At 45.6% G+C, this 26,405-nt stretch overlaps 1 protein-coding gene across 2 annotated transcripts; it reads right to left on the bottom strand.

Annotated features, from left to right (window-relative positions):
* Positions 1 to 555: 555 nt before the first annotated feature.
* Positions 556 to 21,583, bottom strand: PANK2 (pantothenate kinase 2). Of its 2 annotated transcripts, none has more exons than XM_056553585.1 (7): positions 21,280 to 21,583; positions 15,538 to 15,890; positions 12,056 to 12,309; positions 9,010 to 9,186; positions 8,717 to 8,840; positions 2,254 to 2,379; positions 556 to 1,273 (listed from the first exon to the last, which is right to left on the bottom strand). In XM_056553585.1, exons 1-7 carry the CDS (start codon positions 21,452 to 21,454, stop codon positions 1,223 to 1,225), a joined length of 1,260 nt encoding a protein of 419 aa, XP_056409560.1. In that variant the 5' UTR covers positions 21,455 to 21,583; the 3' UTR covers positions 556 to 1,222. The 2 variants fall into 2 exon arrangements, with proteins under 2 accessions (XP_056409560.1, XP_056409575.1); XM_056553600.1 differs by having other exon boundaries at positions 557 to 1,273; positions 15,538 to 15,826; positions 21,280 to 21,419.
* Positions 21,584 to 26,405: the final 4,822 nt, after the last annotated feature.

Raw genomic sequence — 26,405 nt, 5'->3', positions numbered from 1 at the left:
ATAAAAAAATAAAAAAAATAAAAAAAAATCTTAATCCTTCCAGTACTTATCAGCTGATGTATACTACAAAGGAAATTCTTTTCTTTTTGGATTTATTTTCTTTCTGACCACATTGCTCTCTGCTGACACCTCTGTCCATTTTAGGAACTGTACAGAGCAGGAGAGGTTTGCTATGGGGGATTTTCTCCTGCTCTGGACAGTTCCTAAAATGGACAGAGGTGTCAGCAGAGAGCGCTGTGGTCAGAAAGAAAAGAAAAAATTTCCTCTGTAGTATACAGTAAGATATTTTTTTTAACAGAATTCATTTACAAATCTGTTGAACTTTCTGGCATCGGTTGTTTTAAAAATAAATAAATAAATAAATAAAATGGTTTTCCACCGGAGTACCCCTTTAACTCCGTATTTGGAACATACTGTTCCGAACGCTGGGGCTCGTGACATCATAGCCCCCTCGTGACGTCACACCTCGCCCCCTCAATGCAAGTCTATGGGAGGGGGCGTGACGGCTGTCACGCCCCCTCCTATAGACTTGCATTGAGGGGGCGGGGCATCATTAGGGGGTTGGGCTATGACGTCACAAGCTCCAGCATTCGGAATAGTTTGTTCCAAACTCTGAGCAGCGGACTACCCCTTTGATATATTCTGGTACTGTGTTCCCCACCCTGTGGCTCTCCAGCTGTTGCAAAACTACACCTCCCATACTGCCCTGACAGTAAAAAGGCTGTCAAGGCATAATGGGAGTTGTAGTTCTGCAATAGCTGTAGGGTAAAAAGTTGGAAACGCAAAATAAAAAATAAATAAAACCCTACAGAAAACCACGATTGCTCATGCAGTCACATTATAATCCCCTCTGGATAACACCAGCCAGTAGGGATCATTCTCAGCCCTATCACCAATGCTAAGGAGTGTTAGCGCTACTGATCCACTACGATCCTGCTAGAAGTCGCCCCCTGGTGTACATTGCATGCTTGTGTAAGTGCTTCTTACAGGGATTGCGACCCACAAACCCCCTTATTACTGTCCTCCTATAACCATCTCTATACTGCCCCTGCAGGGAGAAAGAGGTAGCGCTGGGAAAGGGGACGCTCCGTCTACATGGAGACGTCTGAGAGCAGGGCCTGTGGTACATACATGCCGGCCCAGCCTGTAGTGCATAACGTTTGGTGTGTGTATATATATATATATATATCTTTGATCAGTTGCTGAGATGTCGGCCATGTTGTCAGGTCGTGTTCAGTAACTCCAGCAGAGCACCGACCGCTCCAAAGTAACCCTAAAAATAAAAAGGAGAGGAGGATCAGCATCTTGGGGTTTCTCTCATAAGCATTTTCTCTAGAAATTAGAGCTACCACTGCATCTACCATAGAGACCCCAAAATTTCTCTTTCCCAGACCCCTGAATGACAAGTCTGCAAACTTACGGTACTCCGCCCCTAGACATCTTATCCCCTATCCAAAAGGATAAGATGCCTGATAGCAGGGGTCCCGCTGCTGGGGACCACCATGTGCAGCACCCACCGCTCGTTTAGGAAGCTATCGTGATGTCACGGCCACGCCCCCTCAATGCAAGTCTATGGGAGGGGGCGTGACTGCCGTCACGCCCCCTCCCAAAGACTTCCATTGAGGGGGCGTGGCTGTGACATCACGACGGTTGCACCCAGCAAGCAAAATGTTCCAAACGCTGGCCAGTGGAGTACCCCTTTAAGGACGTAGAAAATGATGTCTGACACCAAGTAAAAGTCCATTTTATTGAAGCATAATAAAATACAGGCAGAGTGCAGCAGCATACGCGTTTCGGACAAACATTTCCTTAGTCATGGCAACCCCTTTAAGAACAGTAAAGGACTGAAATTATGGAATTATTGTGACAACCGGTCGTGAAAGTGCTCTGTGTCCAAAATTCTTTAATATAGAGTCCATATAAGGGTGCGTTCACACTGCGGAATCTCCGCTCGCTGCCACCGCCGCCAAAAATACCTCGGCGCTAGGGCTGCAGGGCACCGAGCTGTCACCACTGACAGCTATGCAGTGCTCGCGGGATCCACGCAAAGAATTAACATGTTATTTCTTTGCGCTGAACAATTTCAGCCAATTGTCCGCCGATGAAATTCGGCAGTGTGAACGGGTCGGAGACTCATTCACACTAATGTTACGTTCACATCGGGAAATTCCGTAGTGCGAACGTACCCTTTAGAAGACATAAGTGAAGACCCCCCCAGACCTGTGTAACAGATGGCAGGTCCTAGTACGTTACCTCATGCTCCAGGAAGAGGGCTTTCAGCTGCCCCTTGGACCAGTAGTCCAGTGCGTAGGCCAACAGCTTCATGGAGATGGTGTTAATCCTGAGGAAATTGCCCACAAAAACCACACGGCTGATGTTCTGTAGGAGGCAAAAGAACAGAGAAGTCCCTTTAAAGCATCGCTATGATGAGGAGTCCTGGCCATCCCATATTGTACCGCTCTACATGGTTACATGAGCTCGGGACCCCCAGCCTGACCCCTTCCAATACAAACTCCATAACATGAGCTTCAGCTTCCCTTCCTGCATAATTAACATAAAACAGAGGCCGAACATCTTACCTTGCATCAGCTCAAGGAGGACTGGACAGTGCAGGACAAGAGTCTCCTACGACTGTATCCACCTTTTCCAGCCCACCGGAGCGCCTGAAAGCTGAACTAATTTACGCAGGATAAGTCATCAACTGCCGAGCCGAGAAGTTCGTGACGAGTCGAATTTACTGTAAATTCGCTCATCTCTATATGTAACAATCTCATATTGGAAGTCAGAATTTGAGCCCAGGAAGTGAACCAATGAGACTTTTCAGATACTATGTTGACCTCTCAGGGTACCTTGCGTTGACTGTGGTTTAAAGGGGCACTCTGGTGGAATTTGTTTTTTTTCCTTTTTTTTTTTTTTTTTTTTTTTTTTTTTTTATGAACTGGTGCAAGAAAGTTAAACAGATTTGTAAATTACTTCTTTTAAAAATCCCAATCCTTCCAGTACTTAGCTGCTGTATGATCCAGAAAAAGTTGTGTAGTTCTTTTCTTTTTGAATTTCTTTTCTGTCTGACCACAGTGCTCTCTGCTGACACCTCTGTCCATATCAGGAACTGTCCAGAGCAGGATAGGTTTGCTATGGGGATTTGTTCCTACTCTGGACAGTTCCTAAAATGAGTCAGCAGAGATCACTGAGGTCAAACAAAGGAAATCCGAAAAGAAAAAAAAAAATCCTCTGTAGTATACAGCAGTGGATAAGTACTGAAAGGATTGTGATTTTTTTTAATAGAAGTAATTTACCAATCTGTTTAACTTTCTGGCATCAGTTGATTTAAAAGGGAAGTGTTTTCCAGTGGAGTAACCCTTTAATTACAGTCAGTACCACAGTTATGAAGCTGTAGATATGGGGGAAAAAAAAAAAAAAGTGTACATGATTTTGTATACAATCCATCACCTATGATGTTAAAGGGTTACTCTGCTCCCCAACGTACGTAACATTGAGTTCCGAACGCTGTGTGCGGGCTTACGAGTTCAGGCCCGCCCCCTCGTGACGTCATAACATTGCAAAAAAAATAAAAATAAAAAATAAATTTTTTTTAAGTTAAAGCTCATTTAACCCCTTCCCTAATAAAAAGTTTGAATCACTCCCTTTTCCCCCCATTTAAAAAAAAATAAAAAAAATAAAAAATATCAAGTGTAAATAAAAATATGTGGTATCGCAGCATACGGAAATGTGAGAATTCTAAAAATATATTGTTAATTAAACCGCACAGTCAATGGCGTAGGCGCAACATAGCGTTTTTTTTGGGTCACTTTTTGTATCATGAAAAAATGAATAAAAAGTGATCAAAAAGTCCGAACAATACAAAAATGGTACCGATAAAAACGTCAGATCACTGCGCAAAAAAATGAGTCCTCATACCGCCCCATACACGGAAAAATAAAAAGTTAGAGGGATCAGAAGAGGACAATTTTAAAACGTATAAATTCAAAATCAAACCTACCATATTTTTTGCCGTATAAGACGCACTTTTTCTTCCCCAAAACCGGGGGGAAAAAAAGTCGGTGCGTCTTATACGGCGAATACACCCCTATCGCGGCGGTCCCTGCGGCCATCAACAGCCGGGACCCGATCGCGGTGATGCCCTGTATTAACCCTTCAGACGCAGCGATCAAAGCTGACCGCCGCGTCTGAGGGGAAAGTGGCACTAACCCGGCTGTTCGGTCCCGAACAGCCCGACTGAATAGCCGGGTTAGTGCTTACAGGACACCGGGAGGGACCTTACCTGCCTCCTCGGTGTCTTCTCCGTTCAGGGATCCCCTGTATGGCCGGCGCTCTCCTTCCTCGTTGTCGCATACGTGCGTCGGCGTGCGTAAAGACGGCGACGGAGAGCGAGGATACCCGGCCGGCAGCAGAGACGTTCCGGAGCGACGGGGACACGGCGACAGCGATGGAGCGACATCCAGGGCAGCGGTGACGGGTCCGGAGCGGCAGGGACACGTGAGTATTACCTCCTATGCAGTGGTCTTCAATCTGCGGACCTCCAGATGTTACAAAACTACAACTCCCAGCATGCCCGGACAGCCAACGGCTGTCCGGGCATGCTGGGAGCTGTAGTTTTGCAACATCTGGAGGTCCGCAGGTTGAAGACCACTATTGGGTTCAAAATCTTTTTTTTTTTTAGCTTTTGCACCTATAAATTGGGTGTGTCTTATACACCGGTGCGTCCTATAGGGCGAAAAATATGGTATATAAGTTGGGTATCATTTTAATCGTATGAACCTACAGAATAAAGATAAGGTGTCATTTTTACCGAAAAGTTTACTGCATAGAAACGGAAGCCCCCAAAATGTACAAAATGGTGTTTTCTTCAATTATGTCGCACAATTGGGTAAAATGACTGATGTCATTACAAAGTGGAATTGGTGGCGCAAAAAATAAGCCATCATATGGATTTTTAGGTGCAAAATTGAAAGGGTTAGGTAAGGAGGAAAAAAATGAAAGCGCAAAAACAGAAAAACCCCAGGTCCTTAAGGGGTTAAAGTATCTGCAGCACTGTAAGGGGGCATTCACATCACGATTTTACCATCTTACTTTTTCCCCACGATTTTTTTTTACCTTCAAATCGTACAAATCTGCAGCCAAGTCGTATCCATTGACTTCCATTCAGTAGGTTGACCACGATTTTTTTTGGCCAGATTCAAAATCGGATTGAAATAAATATAGTGTCCGATGTTTTTATTATGGCCAATGTAAATTGTATTGAATTGTGGGACTGTGCGATTTCATCAGATTTATCGCACACGATTTCATTTTACACATGCGCAGTAGTGTCTTCATAATCTTTATTGCCCTTGACCTACATCTTCTAAACATGATCAGATTTTTTGTGAAAAATCTGATGAAATTTTCAGCTGTACGGTATTTTTGATACCAAACTTTTTTTAATTTATATATATAAATATATATATATATATATATATTAATATATAAAATAAAAAAATTATATAAATATATATATTAATATATAAAAAAATTATATATATATATATAAATATATATATTAATATATTAAAAAAAAATAATATAAATATATATATTAAAAAAAATAATATATATATATATATATATATATATATATATATATATATATATATATATATATATATATATATACACATATACATATACATACACACACATACATACATATACACAGATTGTAGAAGATTTCAGGTAATCCGATTTTGTCCAATGTCACTATCTGTTAATCGGACAGTAAAATCGTAATGTGAACCAGGCCTAAAACACTGAAGGATTTAGTGTGAAAAACAGAATAAATAAACTGCTCACATGCAAAAGAGGCAATAATGATATCATTTAGTGCATCACAGCTTTGCAGTTCCAGTGCTGAGATATATTGCCATGCTGACAGGCTCAGTTATCAAGTGGTTAAAGGGCCTTTTATATCTTCTAGAACAGTGTTTCCCAACCAGTGTGCCTCCAGCTGCTGCAAAACTACAACTCTCAGCATGCCCGGACAGCCAAAGGCTGTCCGGGCATGCTGGGAGTTGTAGTTTTGCAACAGCTGGAGGCACACTGGTTGGGAAACAATGGTCTAGAATATACCGTAAAAAAAGAAATAAAAAAAAATAAAGCGGTTGGCCCAGTCAGGAATTGCAGAGATACCAATGAGGTGTGAAATATAATAAATTAATAATAATAATAATTAAAATGAGATTATATATAAATAAAATTTTAATTAGAAAATTTGGGCAGCCATATTAGTCCAGTGATGCAGATGCAAATCAATACTGCAACATTTTTTGATTTGCATAGTACATATTTGCACACACATTATCACAGAAAAGGATTGCAGTAACAAATGTTTTGCTATACACACACACACACACACGTTTATTCCCTTTGTGTGTATTGGAACTAAACCAAAAAAGGGAGGAAAAAATAAATAAATAAAATAAGCAAATTGGACATAATGTCACACCAAACTCCAAAAATGGGCTGGACAAATTAGCACCCTTAACTTAAAAGGAAAACGGTCACGTTTTGTCGCGCACTATCCACAGGTACCTGTGGATAGTGCGGGAGATGCTGAACAATTTGAGTCCTGCCTTGCCAGGATCCGCTGCGCCGTTTGCCCGTTACAGAATTTCTCACTACACCCGGAAGCGGTCTTCAGCGCTGCTTCATTCGTCCGGAGCAGTGCTGAAGTAAGGGTGTAGGCAGTTTGAGACAACATAGTAAGGCAATATATGAATATTCATTAGCCGGGCGGTGCTGCGGGCAGGGCGGCGGTTACAACACAGTGGCAGTTGAAGGCAGTAACCCCGCCTTTGCCAGTTAAGTGCTAATTTTAATACACAGAAAAAGACCTGTAACGGGCAAACGGCGCAGCAGATCCGGGCAAGGTAGAACTCAAATTGTTCAGCATCTCCCGCACTATCCACAGATACCTGTGGATAGTGCGGGACAAAACATGTGACCGTTTTCCTTTAATATTTGGTTGCACACCCTTTGGAAAAAATAACTGAAATCAGTGGCTTCCTATAACCATCAATAAGCTTCTTACACCTCTCAGCCGGAATGTTGGACCACTCTTCCTTTACAAACTGCTCCAGGTCTCTCTTATTGGAAGGCGCCTTTTCCCAACAGCAATTTTAAGATCTCTCCACAGGTGTTCAATGGGATTTAGATCTGGACTCATTGCTGCCACTTCAGAACTCTCCAGCGCTTTGTTGTCATCCATTTCTGGGGCTTTTTGACCTATGTTTGGGGTCATTGTCCTGCTGGAAGACCCAAGATCTCGGACGGAAAGCCAGCTTTCTGACACTGGGCTGTACAGTGCGACCCAAAATCCATTGGTAATCCTCAGATTTCATGATGTCTTGTACACATTCAAGGCCCCCAGTGCCAGAGGCAGCAAAACAACCCAAAACATCATTGACCTCCACCATATTTCACTGTAGAGACTGTGTTCTTTTCTTTGTAGGCCTCATTCCGTTTTTGGTAAACAGTAGAATGATGTGCTTTACCAAAAAGCTCTGTCTTAGTCTCATCTGTCCACAAGACGTTTTCCCAGACGGATTTTGGTTACTCAGGTTCATTTTGGCAAAATGTAGTCTTGCTTTTTATGTCTCTGTGTCAGCAGTGGGGTCCTCCTGGGTCTCCTGCTATAACGTTTCATTTCATTTAAATGTTGACGAATAGTTTGCGCTGACACTGATGCTCCCTGAGCCTGCAGGACAGCTTGAATATCTTTGGAACTTGTTTGGGGCTGCTTATCCACCATCCAGACTATCCTGCGTTGACCCCTTTCATCAATTTTTCTCTTCCATCCACGCCGAGGGAGATTAGCTACAGTGCCATGGGTTTCAAACTTCTTGATAATGTTGCGCACTGTGGACAAAGGCCAATCTAGATCTCTGGAGATGGACTTGTAACCTCGAGATTGTTGCTCTTTCCACAATTTTGGTTCTCAAGTCCTCGTCTCCTCCTTCTGTTGTCCATGCTTATTGTGGCACACAATGCAAAGACTAAGTGAACTTCTCTCCTTTTTATCTGCTTTCAGGTGTGATTTTTATATTACCCACACCTGTTAATTGCCCCAGGTGAGTTTAAAGGAGCATCACATGCTTGAAACAAATCTTATCTTTCCATAATTTTGAAAGGGTGCCAATAATTTTGTCCAGCCCATGTTTGGAGTTTGGTGACATTATGTCCAATTTGCTTTCTTTCCTCCTTTTTTGATTTAGTTCCAACACACACAAAGGGAATAAACATGTGTATAGCAAAACATGTGTTACTGCAATCCTTTTCTGTGAGAAATACTTCATTTTCTTGAAAAATCTCACGATCTCTGGGACAGGACGAGACAACTTCTGCTCTCTCATAGCCCTGTACAATGCTGCTTGACTTGAGATGCTACAAGGCAGCACTGTAAAGAAGCTGAGAGCTCAGAGCCACGCTGTAGATCTGTTCCAGAGCTGAGATCTGTTGCGGTGCTATGGAAATACAAGATGCAGAGGTAACAACCCTGACACAGCCAGCTGTGGATGTCCAGGTGATATGTAAAGGAAGGAGTCTACTTGTTCCTCTCTGCTCCCCCCCAATAGACTTTACACTTGGGCTGAAAATATTCCAAATCAAATGCCAGATTAGCAAAAGTTAATAGTTTTAATTTTTTCCATGAAAGCTTTACCTCGTTCACGGCGCACATCCTGGCTAAGGAGCCGATGTTGTTAGTGATGGTGATGAGGGTGGCTCGGGCCAAGTCTTCCTTGCTCACCAGATCCCTCCTCTCCTTACTCATCATGTTCCCGAAGCTGGAGATGGACAGAAAAAGACAACTTCTTAATACAGACACCCAGAAAGTCACTGGTTTCTACATATATAAATATTCTGTATCTATATACTAGAGGAGATCAGGAGCATCAGATGGTCCTTATATATGTGATGCACTGATCCTAACCAGTGTCCATTACTAGCCCTTACCTGGAGGCCACAGCATAACCCGGCAGCCCAAACCTCTCGTAGTCTCCCCCGTAAATCTCCCGCACCAGCTTGTCCACTTTAGTGCTGTCCCCCAGAGCAGCCATCTCCAGCGCCTCCTCAAACGTGGAGCATCCAGTCAGAAGGCAGCACAGGCCAAAAAACGTTCCACCCCCGAGACTGAAAGGACACAAGACAGCCAAAATTACTAGCAGAAAAAAAAAAAAAAAAAAAACACATGACAGTGTCCGGCATCACAGAAGTAACTTTACTATGTTTTTATCATTCATACATTTTAATATATATATATTTTAATCATTTTTGATAATTGCTACATTTAGTGGCATAGTATGACCCTATGGGCCTTTACGATACCTTTGATATCTCTAAAACAGCCTTTGGTAGCTTCACAACATTGTAAAAGTGGGCTCACCGCTTAATTTATTTTAATGTGCTAATTTACTTGTTATGCTCATTCTTATTTACAAGCAAATTTAAGATTATGATTCATAAGTTCACATTTTTCTTTTTGCTCTTAGTATATCCACACTATATACAATATTGTTATCTTCAACGTACTTTCTACTGGTCTTAGGTTGTATTTGATTGCAAAGAATAAAAAAAAATAAAAAAAAAATAAAACAATAACCGCCCAGTTTAGAAGAGGTTTGCAATGGGGATTTGCTTCTAAACTGGGCGTTTCCCCGAGACACGTTTCATCAGAGAGCACTTAGACAGAAAAGAACAACCTTAACTTCAGAAGCTCATAAGTACTGAAAGGATTAAGATTTTTTAATAGAAGTAATATACAAATCTGTTTAACTTTCTGGAGCCAGTTGATATATAAAAAAAAATAAGTATTTTCCTGGATAACCCCTTTAATATCTTCAGCCGTTTGGACGTGATGCTGGAACACACACACACATATACACATTGGCCGACATTTATCATTGCCTTTAGACTGTCTTTTTGTGTCTAGAAAAGGTGCAAGCATTTTGCGCCTTTTGGTTTACACATATAGGCTGATTTTGAGATGCAATCCACTGATTTTGGCAATACACACGATATGGAAGGGTTTTATCAATTGCGCCTTTTTTGTGAAAAGGTGCAAAAGAGGCGCAAAGCCACTGAAAAGTCTCCAGCCCAGACTTAGCGTAGCTTTTTGGTGTATGTGAAGAGAGAAATTTCAGAAAAAGTTTAACCTGCACAAAATATATCAAATGCTCTGTGACCATTTAATAAATGTGGTTCTCCTACACATCACCAGCACACACAAAAAAAAGGTGTAGAAAAATGCTTCACTTACACCTACAATGATAAATGCCGGACATTGTGAGATATAAATAGATCAAGTGTATGTATATATATATATATATATATATATATATATATATATATATATATATATATATATATATATATATATATATATATATATATATATATTACACATATACAAATTTTTTATTTATAAATATTTGGGTGTTTGGAACAGCAATTTAATTTTGAGCTATCAAATATGAAAGAAAGGTAACAAAGCTCACACCTATACTAAGGCTGGGTCCACACTACGTTTTCTCCCATACGGGAGCGCATACGGCAGGGGGGAGCTAAAAGCTCGCGCTCCCGTATGTGACCGTATGCGCTCCTGTATGTCATTCATTTCAATGAGCCGACCGGAGTGAAACGTTCGGTCCGGTCGGCTCATTTTTGCGCCGTATGCGCTTTTACAACCGGACCTAAAACCGTGGTTGACCACAGTTTTAGGTCCGGTTGTAAAAGAGCATACGGCGCAAAAATGAGCCGACCGGACCGAACGTTTCACTCCGGTCGGCTCATTGAAATGAATGACATACGGGAGCGCATACGGTCACATACGGGAGCGCGAGCTTTTAGCTCCCCCCTGCCGTATGCGCTCCCGTATGGGAGAAAACGTAGTGTGGACCCAGCCTAACCGAGGTCACACTGGATGTTCACCAGTACCCGATGGTGCAAAAAGGAGAAAAAAAAAAAAAACATACATAAATTGAATCCAGACCTCAAGGATGTAACCAAAACTAACAGATAAGGTACATAATAAATCTTGGATTGTAAGAAAATTTTAAAGTCAGTGCTCCAAATACAAATGGTATTTATTAAAATAAAAATAAAAAAAAACAATTAAAAGGGGTAGTCCAGTGGTGAAAAACTTATCCCCTATCCTAAGGATAGGGGATAAGTTTGAGATTGCGGGGGGTCTGACCACTGGGGCCCCCTGCGATCTCTCTGAACGGGGGCCAGGCTCTCCGGCCAGATAGCGGGTGTCGACCTCCGCACGCAGCGGTGGCAGTCACGCCCCCTCCCATAGACTTGCATTGAGGGGGTGGGGTGTGACGTCACGATGGGGGCGGGGCTATGACGTCACAAGCTCCCGGCTTTAATCCTTGGAAGTCTGGATTCAAATTTATAAATATCAAAGAAAATTTATATATTTGACAGCTGAAAATTAAGCCTTTCTAGTGCAAGCCGAAACGCGTCACTTAGTGTTCCTGTATGTCTACTTTGGCGTATCAATAAAAGAATCGTTCCTTAGTCAAGCACTGGACATTTCCCATTTACTTCTGAAAATGTAATTGGCTTTGCATACATATACCCGATTGGGGAACCGGGTGCACAGTACCCATCACTGGCCCCCAATAGTATACAGCAAGAACCCCCCCCCCCCCTTAATACACGTGCATGCTGGGCTCAGCTCAATGTGCATGTTTTGTTTCAATGGGTGAGGAAATTAAGCTGCCGCCCCGTCCACACCCCTCTGGTGACTGTTTTGCAGACAAAGGATGTAGAGGGCCAAAATCTACCATCAATTGATCCCTATTCGAAACAGCTGCCACTAGGTTCACAACAGAAAATACAAGGAGGAAGCATGTGCCCCCATGTGGCTGCCAACAGGTGAGTGACAATTGTTCTGCATGATTTCGTCTCTATTGGTGACAGAAAAGTGAGGACCCTCCACCTGCAGCCACTTCTAGCGATACCAGTGCTACCAATAAACACAGCAGATGCCCACCTTGTGCCAGTCACCCGCTTAAAGTCGTTTGGGGAGTATACAGCCAAGATACTGACTCCGGAACCGATGTTCACCAGCAGCAGCGGGTATGGGTTCTTCAGGGTGTAAGGGATTTTCTGGCACTTTTCAGGGTCTTTAAGGTTTTCCAGGTAGAAGCACTGAGACTGCCCATTAAATCCAACAGATTCAATAAACAGGACACCCCTGATAAGACAATCCAACTCATCCAGCTTCCAGAGCTGAAGTCCTCCGACCTGGGGACAAAAAATACATTACACCAACTATATTACTATTATAGCATTCTGATACATAGGAGGCAGTATTATAGTAGTTATATTCTTGTATATAGGAGGCAGTATTATAGTAGTTATATTCTTGTATATAGGGGGCAGTATTATAGTAGTTATATTCTTGTATATAGGAGCAGTATTATAGTAGTTATATTCTTGTATATAGGAGCAGTATTATAGTAGTTATATTCTTGTATATAGGAGCAGTATTATAGTAGTTATATTCTTGTATATAGGAGGCAGTATTATAGTAGTTATATTCTTGTACATAGGAGCAGTATTATAGTAGTTATATTCTTGTACATAGGAGCAGTATTATAGTAGTTATATTCTTGTATATAGGAGGCAGTATTATAGTAGTTATATTCTTGTACATAGGGGGTAGTATTATAGTAGTTATATTGTAAATTAGGGATAAGATTCTATTGCTGGAATACCCCTTAATATGTTACTAACAGTGGTTTCGCTTTTTAATAATTATCGTATTTATCGGCATATAACACGCACTTTTTAGGCTAAAATTTTTAGCCTAAAGTCTATGTGCGTGTTATACGCAGATAAGCCGCTGCAGTTCAATGATTTAAAGCGTGCGCTTTAAATCAATGAACTGCAGCGGCTTTGCAGGTGCAGAGACAGCCAGCGCTGCCGGCTTCTCTGCCCCTGCCTGTCCTGGGGTCTAGAGCGCTGCTGCCGGCCCTTCTCTCCCCCTGGCTATCAGCGTCGCTGCCCGTTCTCTCCCCCTGACTATCGGTGCCGGCACCCCATTGCCGGCGAGGATAGCCAGGGGGAGAGAAGCGGCGCCGGCAATGGGGCAGCGGCGCCGACAGCCAGGGGGAGAGAAGGGGCAGCGGCACCCATTGCCGGCGCCGCTGCCCCCCCCCCCCATCCCCGGTTGTATAATTACCTGTTGCCGGGGTCGGGTCCGCGCTGCTTCAGGCCTCCGGTGTGCGTCCCCTGCGTCGTTGCTATGCGCTGCACGGCGCATGACGTCAGTGCGCCGCGCCGTGCATAGCAACGACGCAGGGGACGCACACCGGAGGCCTGAAGCAGCGCGGACCCGACCCCGGCAACAGGTAATTATGCAACCGGGGATGGGGGGAGGCAACAAGGCAGCGGCGCCGGCAATGGGTGCCGCTGCCCCTTCTCTCCCCCTGGCTGTCGGCGCCGCTTCTCTCCCCCTAGCTATCAGCGCCGGTAATGGGGCGCCGGCACCGATAGTCAGGGGGAGAGAACGGGCAGCGGCGCAGATAGCCAGCGGGAGAGAAGCGGCGGCAGCAGGGCTCTAGACCCCAGGAAAGGCAGGGGGAGAGAAGCGGGCAGCCACGGCCTCTCTCCCCCTGCCTTTCCTGGGGGTATATCGGGGTATACACGCGCATACACGCGCACACACACGCACCTTCATTTTACCATGGATACTTGGGTAAAAAACTTTTTTTACCCAAATATCCTTGGTAAAATGAGGGTGCGTGTTATAGGCCGGTGCGTGGTATACCCCAATAAATACGGTATATACAACAATGCTCTTTAACTAAACCAGGCTTCATTTAGATAAAAATTACAACTAAAATCAAATTACGGTGCATGTCCTTAAGGGGTTAAAGAAGCACTGGGAATTTTTGCTGATACAGTGCATCATAAACTATTATTTGAGAATGTAGAGGCTCGTGTATGCCTTGTGCTACCTGTTTTACCTTAAAATGAAGGTATACGTTTGTTGCCATATTGATTAAAATTCCATTACTGAAATTATTTCCTAATGTTGCCTACATTTCCCATGAATCCTCTGGCTTTGCAGCTAGGTGTTTGATCACTGCAGCTGGTCTTTTAGTTAGGCTGATTAAGATCATCCAGGTGAACTGATTACTCATAAGTGGGCTGTGGTCAGTTCACACCATGTGCAGTTTTAACATAGAATGTGTCGGCAGATAAGAGCCATTTTGCCCATCTAGCCTGCCAAATATTCTGAATACTTATGAATCTTACTTGTCCCTACCCTATATGAAAGGATAGCCTTATACCTAGCCATATCTTATATAAAGGATATACTTATACCTATCCCTATCTTATATGAAGGATAGCCTTATACCTATATCTATCTTATATGAAGGATAGCCTTATACCTATATCTATCTTATATGAAGGATAGCCTTATCCCTATCCTATATGAAGGATATCCCTATCCTATATGAAGGACAGCATTATGCTTATCCTTTCACTGTATTTGTAGCGACCACTTCTGCAGGAAGGCTATTCCATGCATCCACTACTCTCTCAGTAAAGTAATTCTTCCTGATATTACGGCAGAAACCTTTCCCCTCTAATTTATAACTATGTCCTCTTGTAGTAGTTTTTCTTCTTTTAAATCTCTTCTCCTCCTTTACCGTGTTGATTCCCTTTTATGTACCGTATTTATTGGGGTATACCACGCACCCTCATTTTTCCAAGGAAGTTTTGGTAAGAGTTTTTTTTTTATACCAAAATATCCTTGGAAAAATGAGGGTGCGTGTGTGTGTGTGTGCAGGTGTACCTCGATAAACTGTTTCTGGCGGCTTCTGCAGTTCAATGATTGAAAGCAAGCGCTTTAAATCATTGACGTGCAGTGGCTTCTGTGGGGCCAGAGTGCCGCTGCTCTATTCCCTCCCCGTTTCGCGGTTTTATAGTTACATGTGCCCTGGGGACTCCTGATCTGTCACTGTGCGCCGCGCACTGACTGACGAGTGACGTCGTGTTGAGGACGTCACTCGTCAATACGCAGCGCCCAGTGACAGATCAGGAGACCACCGGAGCATGAAGGACCGCAGTCCCCAGGGCACATGTAACTATAAAACCGTGGACGGGGAGGGAACCAGGAGCTGCTGCAGTTCAATTATTTAAAGCGGGCACTTTAAAGGGGTTGTGCGCTGCCCTGCAGTTCGGAGCTCCGCTCACAGCGTCCGGAAGTTCATTACTCCGAACGCTGTGTGCGGGCTTCCGTGTTCGCAGCCGGCGGGTGTGACGTCACGCCCGGCCCCTTCGTGACGTCACGCCCGCCCCCTCTACCCATAGACTTTCGTTGACGGTGCGGGCGAGACGTCACGAAAGGACCGGACGGGGACCCGACTCACATGGCAGAAGTTGCCAACTATAGTCTGGGCCTCACTCCACCCGTTTCCATCACTAGCTGACTATAAGATGGTACCTCATATCACTTACGGTCAAGAACTCCTCTTCGAACTTGTAAGCCCCCCCGCCGGTGGCGCACAAGGACGTATGAAGACTGGAGAATTGCTTATCTCGTGCCATTTGGATGAAGACGGACATGTCATGGGTGGGAAATCGGATGAAATGTAGGTTTCCCTTCCGACCACATAAGGTCAGATCCTTCAGCTCCAGGTGGACGTCACGTAGGCCGGTTTGCCCATAAGCCACGTTGGACATCAGGTACTTGCGGATGCTCTTGAGGCTCTCCACTTCCTCTTGCTCCTCTTCAGCCGTGATATCTCTGGGTTCAAAATAGACAAGTTTGACCAGCGTCCCACCAATATCCAAGCCAAACCAAGGAAAGGCTAGGACAAAAGACACATACGTTATAGTCCCCGAGGGGCCAAGGAACTGCTGCATTATTATGTCATCAGATTAGAGGACTAAAGGACACAAGACATATTGTGCTATAGGAAGATCGCCCCCACGTGGTGACAATAGGCAGCTAGGATTTTTACTAGGGATGCACTGAAATTTTGGCCGAAAATACTTAATAGGGTGCCTCCAGTGGTTGCAAAACTACAACTCCCAGCATGCCCGGACAGCCGAAGGCTATCCGGGCATGCTGGGAGATGTAGTTTTGAAACCGCTGGAGGCACCCTGGTTGGGCAACACTGGTCTAATACTAGGGATCGACCGATATCGTTTTTTTAGGGCCGATACCGATAATCGGTGGAGGTTAGGGCCGATAGCCGATAACTTATACCGATATTCCGGTATAAGTTATCGGCTATTTAACCCCCTGCGACACCGCTGCAGATCATTGATTTAAAGCGGGATCATTGATTTAAAGCCATAGGCCGCCGCCGCCACCCGCTTCTCTCCCCCTGCCGGTCCGGGTGGCCCAGGCCATCCATCCTTCCTGTAGTGTCCGGCGGCATTCCGGGTGGAGGGTGAACTGGTCCGGGCTGTCCTTCTCCGGGGGTCCTCTTCTCCACTCCGGGCAGGCTCCTGCCTAGTAACGCAGCATAGAAGCCGTTGCGCAGTGACGCCTGTGCACAGCGACGCACTTGACATCACGACGTAGCGGCGTCTATGCAGCGTACTAGGCCGGAGCCTGCCCGGAGTGGAGAAGAGGACCCCCGGAGAAGGACAGCCCGGACCGATTCACTCTTCACCCGGAACGCCCCCGGACACTACAGGAAGGATGGCCCGGACCACCCCCATTACAGGTAAGTAAATTTTTTTTTTTATTGACTCGGAGGGTGGGGGAGGGGCCCAACTGGTATAGCGGTATGGGCAAAAATCCATACCGTGGGGGAGAAAAATAAAAAATAAAAACAGTATCCGGTTCATACCAGTATACCGCCCAGCACTACGGTGGGGGGTGCGACGCGGTGGGTCAAGGGGGGGGGCGGTCGCGGTGCGGCGGGTCGGGGCGGTCGCGGTGCATTATCGGCAAGGTAATTGCCGATACCGATAATGCCCAAAATCGTGATTATCGGCCGATCCCTATCTAAAAACTATAAAAAAAAATAATAAGTGTATAAGAAAAAAAACAGTTTTTACCTCTTAAGGACTCGGGGCGTACTGAGCCCAGTCCCGGTGTGAAAAACGGGGTCACGCCGTGCCCCCGCATCACACTGGGTCAGTCCCGGCTGCTAACGATAGCCGGGACTCTGGGCTAACAGGGTGCGGCACCGATTGTTGTGTCGCGCGCTGTTAACTCTTCAGACGCGGCGATCAAAGTTGACCGCCACGTCTGAAAACGAAAGTAAACGCTTCCCGGCAGCTCAGTCGGGCTGATCGGGACATCGAGATAAGGGGTTAAAACAGTGAATAAGCCCCTCCCAATAAAAAAAAATATAAATACATCAAAATTCCCCTCTTCCTATTAATAAAAACTATAAAAAAAAAAAAAAGTGTTAAAAATTTCAATAAAATCATATATGGTATTACTGATTGCGTGAATGTCAAGTTCATAAAAACATTATGTTAATGATCCCGTACGGTGAATGGCGTAAAAAAAATAAATTAATTAAAAAAATTTGATTTTTATCAGAAAAAGAAAAAAAAACAGAGCAAGAAGGGTACCAATCAGATCACGGCGCAAAAAATAAGCCCTCAAACATCCCCGCATACGGAAAAATGAAAAAAAAGTTAGAGGTCAGAAATTCTGAAAAAAAAGAATAAAAAAATAAGTGAGTTGGGCCATGCATTTTTGGTTTTCGGCCAAGCACAGGCTAAATTTTTGGTTTCAGACCAAAATTTCCCTTCCAGTGCATCCCTAATTTTTTTAATTAAAGACGTGGCAGTGTATGTGCAGCAGTTTGAAGCTTGGGATGTGATCAGGTCATAGGTCATCAGCAGGGTGCATCAGCCGATGGATCACTCAAGAATCATCACATCACAATCCCAGCCGTCGGGGGAGGGGCAATGGTCAATATATCCGTCTACTAGTCAGGACGACCTAAGTATTCAGGAGACTGACGCTTCAATAGACCGACCGCCCCCACAATATAATCACGTCACTACTCAGCTCCCATTATATGCACTTATCAAATACGGGCAGCATCACTTTATGGCCACAGAAGTGGGGGAGGGGCCATCATGTAGAACACTAATACCCAGGACCGCTGTATAGGGCACAGACATGGAGGACAGGGACTAAAGAAGAACATTCTCCTGTATCTGGGATCACGTCGCCCCTTCTCATTATACACACACACCTCTATATATACACACACACCCCTCTATATATACACACATGACCCCGCCCCTTCTCAGACATCTGCATATACATGACCCCGCCCCTTCTCATTATACACACACACACACACACACACACGACCCTGCCCCTTCTCATACACACCCCTCTATATATACACACACACACACACACACACACACACACACACACACATGACCCCGCCCCTTCTCATTATAGACACCTCTATATACATACACACACACACACGACCCCGCCCCTTCTCATACACACCCATGACACCGCCCCTTCTCATGATAAACACCTCTGTATATAAATGACCCCGCCCCTTCTCATTATAGACACCTCTGTATATACATGACCCCGCCCCTTCTCATTATAGACACCTCTGTATATACATGACCCCGCCCCTTCTCATTATAGACACCTCTATATACATACACACACGACCCCGCCCCTTCTCATACACACCCATGACACCGCCCCTTCTCATGATAGACACCTCTGTATATAAATGACCCCGCCCCTTCTCATTATAGACACCTCTGTATATACATGACCCCGCCCCTTCTCATTATAGACACCTCTGTATATTCAAGTCCCCGCCCCTTCACATTATAGACACCTCTGTATATACAGGACCCTGCCCCTTCTCATTACACACCTGTGTCTAACTCCACCCATTTATAGTACAAACCTCTGTCTATGACCCCCATCCCTTCCCACTACAGACCCCACCATGTCTCTAACCCCCACCTGCTTTGTGTATATAAAACCCCTCCCCTTCCCCCTAGAGACCCCTCACGTATTTATGACCCTTCCCCTTCCCACTATAGACCCCTCATATATTTATGACCCCTCCCCACTATAGACCCCTCTAGTATTTACAACCCCTCCCCTCCCGTCCCCCCTAGAGACCCCTCGCGTATTTATGACCCCTCCCCTTCCCACTATAGACCCCTCATGTATTTATGACCCCTGCCCACTATAGACCCCTCTAGTATTTACAACCCCTCCCCTCCCCTTCCCCCTAGAGACCCCTCACGTATTTACGACCCCTCCCCTTCCCACTATAGACCCCCTCATGTATTTACGACCCCTTCCCACTATAGACCCCTCACGAATTTGACCCCTCCCCTTCCCCTATAGACCCCTCATGTATTTATGACCCCTCCCCTTCCCACTAGAGACCCCTAACGTATTTATGACCCCTCCCCTTCCCACTATAGACCCCCTCATGTATTTACGACCCCTCCCCTTCCCACTATAGACCCCCTCATGTATTTATGACCCCTCCCCTTCCCACTATAGACCCCCTCATGTATTTATGACCCCTCCCCTTCCCACTATAGACCCCCTCATGTATTTATGACCCCTCCCCTTCCCACTATAGACCCCCTCATGTATTTATGACCCCTCCCCTTCCCACTACAGACCCCCTCATGTATTTATGACCCCTCCCCTTCCCACTATAGACCCCCTCATGTATTTATGACCCCTCCCCTTCCCACTATAGACCCCCTCATGTATTTATGACCCCTCCCCTTCCCACTATAGACCCCTCATGTATTTATGACCCCTCCCCTTCCCACTATAGACCCCTCATGTATTTATGACCCCTCCCCTTCCCACTATAGACCCCTCATGTATTTATGACCCCTCCCCTTCCCACTATAGACCCCTCATGTATTTATGACCCCTCCCCTTCCCACTATAGACCCCTCATGTATTTATGACCCCTCCCCTTCCCACTATAGACCCCTCATGTATTTATGACCCCTCCCCTTCCCACTATAGACCCCTCATGTATATATGACCCCTCCCCTTCCCACTATAGACCCCTCATGTATATATGACCCCTCCCCTTCCCACTATAGACCCCTCATGTATTTATGACCCCTCCCCTTCCCACTATAGACCCCTCATGTATTTATGACCCCTCCCCTTCCCACTATAGACCCCTCATGTATTTATGACCCCTCCCCTTCCCACTATAGACCCCTCATGTATTTATGACCCCTCCCCTTCCCACTAGACCCCTCATGTATTTATGACCCCTCCCCTTCCCACTAGACCCCTCATGTATTTATGACCCCTCCCCTTCCCACTAGACCCCTCATGTATTTATGACCCCTCCCCTTCCCACTAGACCCCTCATGTATTTATGACCCCTCCCCTTTTCACTATAGACCCCTCATGTATTTATGACCCCTCCCCTTCCCACTAGACCCCTCATGTATTTATGACCCCTCCCCTTCCCACTATAGACCCCCTCATGTATTTATGACCCCTCCCCTTCCCACTATAGACCCCCTCATGTATTTATGACCCCTCCCCTTCCCACTATAGACCCCCTCATGTATTTATGACCCCTCCCCTTCCCACTATAGACCCCCTCATGTATTTATGACCCCTCCCCTTCCCACTATAGACCCCCTCATGTATTTATGACCCCTCCCCTTCCCACTATAGACCCCTCATGTATTTATGACCCCTCCCCTTCCCACTATAGACCCCTCATGTATTTATGACCCCTCCCCTTCCCACTATAGACCCCTCTTATATATTTGACCCTTCATGTATTTACAACCCCTCCCCACTAGAGACCCCACCATGTAAATACCCTGTACATCCTATGTGCTCATGATGGGGGGGTGTCTAATGTGAATGTGGGAGGAGACAGAACTATAGGGGGGGTCCGTAATTACAATGATCAGAGTAGAGAATTAGATGGGAGGGCGGGGTTATAGAGGGAGTGCCTCCACGGTAACCACACCCTCGCTTAGACACGCCCTTATCGATTTACGCAAAACCACGCCCACTGCGATGGTCGCGCACTTTTTCCCCCGCCTGTTATCTGAATAGCCCCGCCCCTCGCGTACACTCCCCTACCCCCGCATCCCCTATACAAGAGCGCTTTATCAATAGGCAATACAACAAACATGGCGGCCTCACTCCTCCCCCCCACCTAGCACAGCGCCATCCGCAGGAGCCCCACTCCTCTCCGCCATCCATCCGTCACTTACGCGGCCTGTTTTTTCGCAGGGAGTCGAGGCGCGGCCGGGCCCTCGGGACCGAATTCAGCCTCTCCCGTAAGGGTCCGGCGGACGGAGTCTCGGTCGAGCTGATTCTACAACGGAAAACCGAGTCCTGTCCTCCCGCTTCATCGTTCTCAGGACCCGCCGGACCGTTCTGCGCCATCACCACTCCGCCGCCGCCGGCTTCCAGCAGCAGCCCGTCACTGACGGATGGCGCATGCGCTCTGAACCCAGTCAGCTCCAGCAGCCAATGAGCGCCCAGAGAACGAGTTATTGACGCGAGCCGCAGCCAATCACGGGGGGAGAAGACTATAGTGGAGGGCGGGGTTCCTCAGTGAGTGACAGCTGGTTGGTTTCCATGGCGACGACAGAGGATGTCAGTCAGGAGCCTCTGGAGGGGTTATTTTTGGAAGCAGAAGAAGCAGAGCATTCACTGTACATCCTTATTGTTACTGGGGAGAAGAAGAAATATCCCCTGTCATGTCTACAGCCGCCTGGGAGGCCAACAATACAGCCTGCAGGCACCAAATGGCTGACAATGGTGTCACAATATAATGGCAACCGGGCTAATAACATGTACATCGTCACAATATACGTAATGATGTCACAATATACATAATGATGTCACAATGTACGAAACGATGTATTCATTGTGTCACACTATACTGAATGATGCCAATATATATATATATTTATATATATATATGTGGTAGGCCTCTGGGGTAGTGGTAGTGTAGTCAGGGTTTTGCTTTAGCATATGAGGGGTTAAGGTTAACCCTATAGTTCGTGACGCCAGGTTGAGGGCTAGTATGCTGAGGTAATTCTCCGGCATATCGCCGCCCTTCCCAGTAACGATAGGTGCATGCAAATAATGACTGAAGGTCCACAAGGTAGCTGAACTTACTTAAAGGATTGCGGTACATCCAATGAACAGTGACAGTCTCATCAATACAGTCTCTATACACTTCAGTGACTGACAGTTGTTGCGGACCTTGACTTGTTTTATAAATCTCAGAATTTAGGGTTAATTGCGAAGATCCGTCCGGATTTAGGGGATAGATAAGGTCTGGTGATCTTGCAGAGTGCTTAGGGATTGATACACTCACGGTTTGGTAATGATAAGCCGTTGCCGCAACGCTCAGGCCTAACTCACTGATGACAGCAGCGCAGATCCTTCTCTCATCAAAGCCCGGGAACAAGAGAGCGAGCTATGGCCGCCACTTCCTTATATGGGCAGGGACAGGGCCGTTTTAATTGGTCCGAATATCTGTCACTCACTGTTACAAGGAATTGTGAGCGCAAAAAGTCATAGGGACCTCCAAAGGTCCTTAAGCAAAAACCATAGAGTTTACCTGATCACGTGACCCGCAGGTCCTGCTACGCTCCGTACAGGTAATTAACCACTTATATACATTTGTACGATTACATTTATAGAAACTCTGAGCAAACTGTAAGATAACTAATATCTGGATGAGAGGTGACAAGGGGTGGACTAAATAAGAAGGACCCCGACATCCTAGGTACTCTGGCTATGGGGACCTATATACAGGTACCGTATAAGATGCGATACCGGGACACCACAAACCCCCTTACTTAAGATAAGTCGACCTCGACACCTGTCCCCTAAGACAGAGGGACTAGGACTAGACTAGGATGATACTTACAAGTTTGCTATACATCCTAAGTAAACATTGAACACATTTACATTCTCTGATACTCTTACTAGTATCTGAACTAGACAATATAAATCTTTCTAGACATTGATACTATCTAGACATTAATGCTATCTAGACATTAATGCTATCTAGACATTAATGAAGCTATCTAGACATTAACAAAGCTATCTAACCCTTAGTTTCTAGCTTCTAAAACATTTTATTAAACTTATGATACATTTTAAAGCTTACTTGATAATTAGGCAGCTTTCTAACATGTAGTTTCTAGCTCCGGAGACATTTTTATTAGCTCTCTACACATCTTTATGAGGCTAACTAAACATTAGTACAGCTCTATATACCTTTAGCGTCAAGCTGACTAGACATTTTTATTATCTCACACATTTTATTCGCCAACTATGAGTTACCTGTTAGTACACATAAGGTATACTGGCAAGCCGGAAGCTAGGTCACAGCAAGGTTGGCTGCTAGGGTCTATCGGCTACACGCTACTTACCCCTAGAGCACTTCACATAACCTACCTAGGTTACTTTAAGAATTACTTGTTTAATTCTATATTTGCAAGAGCACCTACTGGCCAAGCAGAGCATCTCACACACGCAAAGAAGAAGAAGTGTACCTAACAGTGGCAGGAATTGAATCTCAATAGGCTACAATCCCTAAAGTGTTTTTCTAAAGTGAGATATTTATTTTGGTGTATGCACTAGAGAAACTTGAGGTAGTACATTTAAGTCAGTAATCTAGAGTACTGAAAAGTTATAGGCAGAGCACTGAAGAGGGCTATCAAAGGTACCATGTGTGCAGGTACTAAATGTGAGTCCTGGTACCTTATGGGTAGTTTGCCCTGTTTAGTCCTTTGAGACCGCCGCAACACCACCTCCGAGTCAGGAGTCCCTTCACTTGGAGATTCCTCATGAACTTCAGTCCCCGAGGGACCAGCTGGAGGGCTGGAAACAGAAGCAACATCTTCGATTGGACTGGGGGGGCTCTCTGAAGACCGATGGAGTAGGGGCATCAAGAACTGAAGCAGTCACAGGAGCAGGACTGATGATTGGTGTAGCAACCAATGGTGGTTGACAGGGAGCAACAGCTATTGGCAACTGATTAGGTGTAACGGCAGGCTGTAGTCAGGATATGCCAAAATGGGGGGTTCCGTGAGGAGGTACTTCAGGGCTCGAAAGGCATCTTCTTGTTCTTCAGCCCACTGTATGGGGAGCCTTCCATTATAATTGTCCCGGGCGGTCCCTCTCAGTAATTCGGTTAAGTGTCTAGCAATTTGAGCAAAATGGGAGATGAAGCCTGGGTAATAACCAGCAAATCCCAGGAAACTTCGGACATCCCGTACCGTCCTGGGTGTAGGCCACTCTTTCACAGTACTCACTTTGTCTGGATCAGGTTGGACCCCTTGAGCACTGACAACATGTCCCAGATAGTGGACTTGTGGCTTTAGCAAGTGACATTTGGAAGGTTTAACCTTGAGTCCATGTTGAATAAGGAAAACTTCTTTCAGGTGATCCAGGTGTTCCTGATATGTCTGGGAATAGGCGATGACGTCATCTAACTACAACAGAACACTCTGGAAGTTAAGATGCCCCAAACATCGCTCCATTAAGCATTGGAAAGTAGCCTGTGCATTGCACAGTCCAAAGGGCATACTTTTGAACTCGAAGAGACCCATGGGGGTCACAAATGCGGTCTTTTCTCGGTCTTCTTCCGCCATTGGCACCTGCCAGTAACCGCTCGTCAGATCCAGTGTGGAAAAGTAGGCAGCAGACCCCCAATGCAGTCAAGGATTCTTCAATACGGGGGAGAGGATAGGCATCCTTATGAGTTATGCCGTTCAACTTCCGGTAGTCCACGCAGAAGCGGATAGTTCCATCTTTTTTCTTCACCAGGATCAAAGGCGCAGCCCAAGGACTCTGGCTTTCCTGGATGACATCAGCTTCTTTCATCTCCACGAGCATCTTCTTTATGGTCTGATACATCCCAGGAGCCACGGGGCGATGTCTCTCCTTAATGGGTGGACTGTCCCCAGTGAGAATCCTATGTTTGATCATGGTGGTCCTGCCAAAGTCTTCAAGGAACTTGCTGAAAGCTTCTTGATATTTCTTAGCTACCTGGAATACTCCTTCCACCTGTTCCTTGGGGGTATCTTCGCCTCCTATTTGTAGTTGGCTCCACCAAGGTTCCACAGGATTCTGGTCAGGTCCTCGTTGAACCACTTGTGTCTTCGAGACCATATCTCTGACATCTAAATGGTGCAGGGTAGCCACCGGGGTATACTTGGGTAGTCGGACGGCAACTTGAGAGAGATTAATAAGTCTCACCGGAACTTTCCCATTACGTACTGTTACCAGGCTTCTAGCAGCTCGCACCAAGGGGCAATCTTCTAGTAGGATGGGTTCCAAGAGCGCTTGATAATCTTGATTTTTCACCCCGGGTCGGGCTCTACACCAAATAACCGTCTCCGTCTGTGGCTGTAGACTAACGGCTCGTATATCTTGAATCCTTACTCGACAGATTTCTCCTTGATAATTCCCGAACTTCTGTTCTGCTTGGAGGATTTTGAGGTGGTGTTGGGCAGCTCGCCGGCCTGGGGGTGACAAGTGAGGGAGAGATGCATGCAGTGCACACACAATATCATCAAAACAGTGCCTCATAATATTCATGCCTAAGATGAAATCAGCTGCTCCTTCATCCCTAACATTGGTGACAATCACACCCTGCCTTTCCAACACATGCTTTCCCACCTGCACCGTGGGCTCCCAGTAGCCATGCCTGGGTACTGGTTTCCCGTTCCCCGCAATTACTCTAAACTCCGCTTCCTGAGGTTCACACAACCTTTCTGGGACCCAATACTTATAGAAAACCCCCTGGAGAATAGTGACACCTGAGACCCCGTATCTATCAGAGCTTGTAACCGGATACCTTCAACTATCACCTGTACATAAGGACAAGAAGATTTCACAAGGACAAGTCCTTTCTTGTCGCTAATTGATTCTGGACCTTCAGCCGCTACTCCTGGGGTGTGGTCCTCGACCCCAGGGGATGCCCGTTTAAAGCCCAACATTGGCTCTTCCAGTGTCCATTCTTGTTACAATATCTACAGAAAGGTCTTTGATTTCCAGGTGGTCTCACAGGAGGGGTATTAGGTGGACCAGCAGGATGGGGGTCAGGTTTCTTAGGTGGCGGGGTTGCAGATCTAGAAGAGTTTGGCCGTACTGCCATTTCTTTAAAGGCCTTGGCTAACTGCTCAATGTCCTGTTTAATGTCTTGTAGGTCAGCTGTCCAAGGGATAGAAGAAGGTGTTGGCGGGGCAGACTGAGAAGGGCCAGGTGGCTGGCGCGAGGGCCCCGGAGATTCTGTAGCGGGAACACTAGCCTCCTCTGTCTGAGGTCCTGATTCTATCACTTTAACCGCTAGTCTCTTAAAAGCTGG

The sequence above is a fragment of the Hyla sarda genome, chromosome 1 (genome assembly GCF_029499605.1).
Source record: "Hyla sarda isolate aHylSar1 chromosome 1, aHylSar1.hap1, whole genome shotgun sequence".
Lineage (NCBI taxonomy): Eukaryota > Metazoa > Chordata > Amphibia > Anura > Hylidae > Hyla > Hyla sarda.
The sequence above is the reverse complement of the archived record's forward strand: the minus strand, read 5'-3'. Positions and strand labels throughout refer to the sequence as shown.

What these genes read in the sequence shown, in the direction of transcription:
- PANK2 (XM_056553585.1), bottom strand. Translation starts at nt 21,454, where the DNA reads ATGGCGCAGAACGGTCCGGCGGGTCCTGAGAACGATGAAGCGGGAGGA. An exon ending in GGTTATGCTGTGGCCTCCAG is followed by an intron (nt 8,841 to 9,009) that starts GTAAGGGCTAGT and finishes GTCCATCTCCAG; the next exon opens with CTTCGGGAACATGATGAGTA. An exon ending in CCCTCTTCCTGGAGCATGAG is followed by an intron (nt 1,274 to 2,253) that starts GTAACGTACTAG and finishes TTTTATTTTTAG; the next exon opens with GGTTACTTTGGAGCGGTCGG.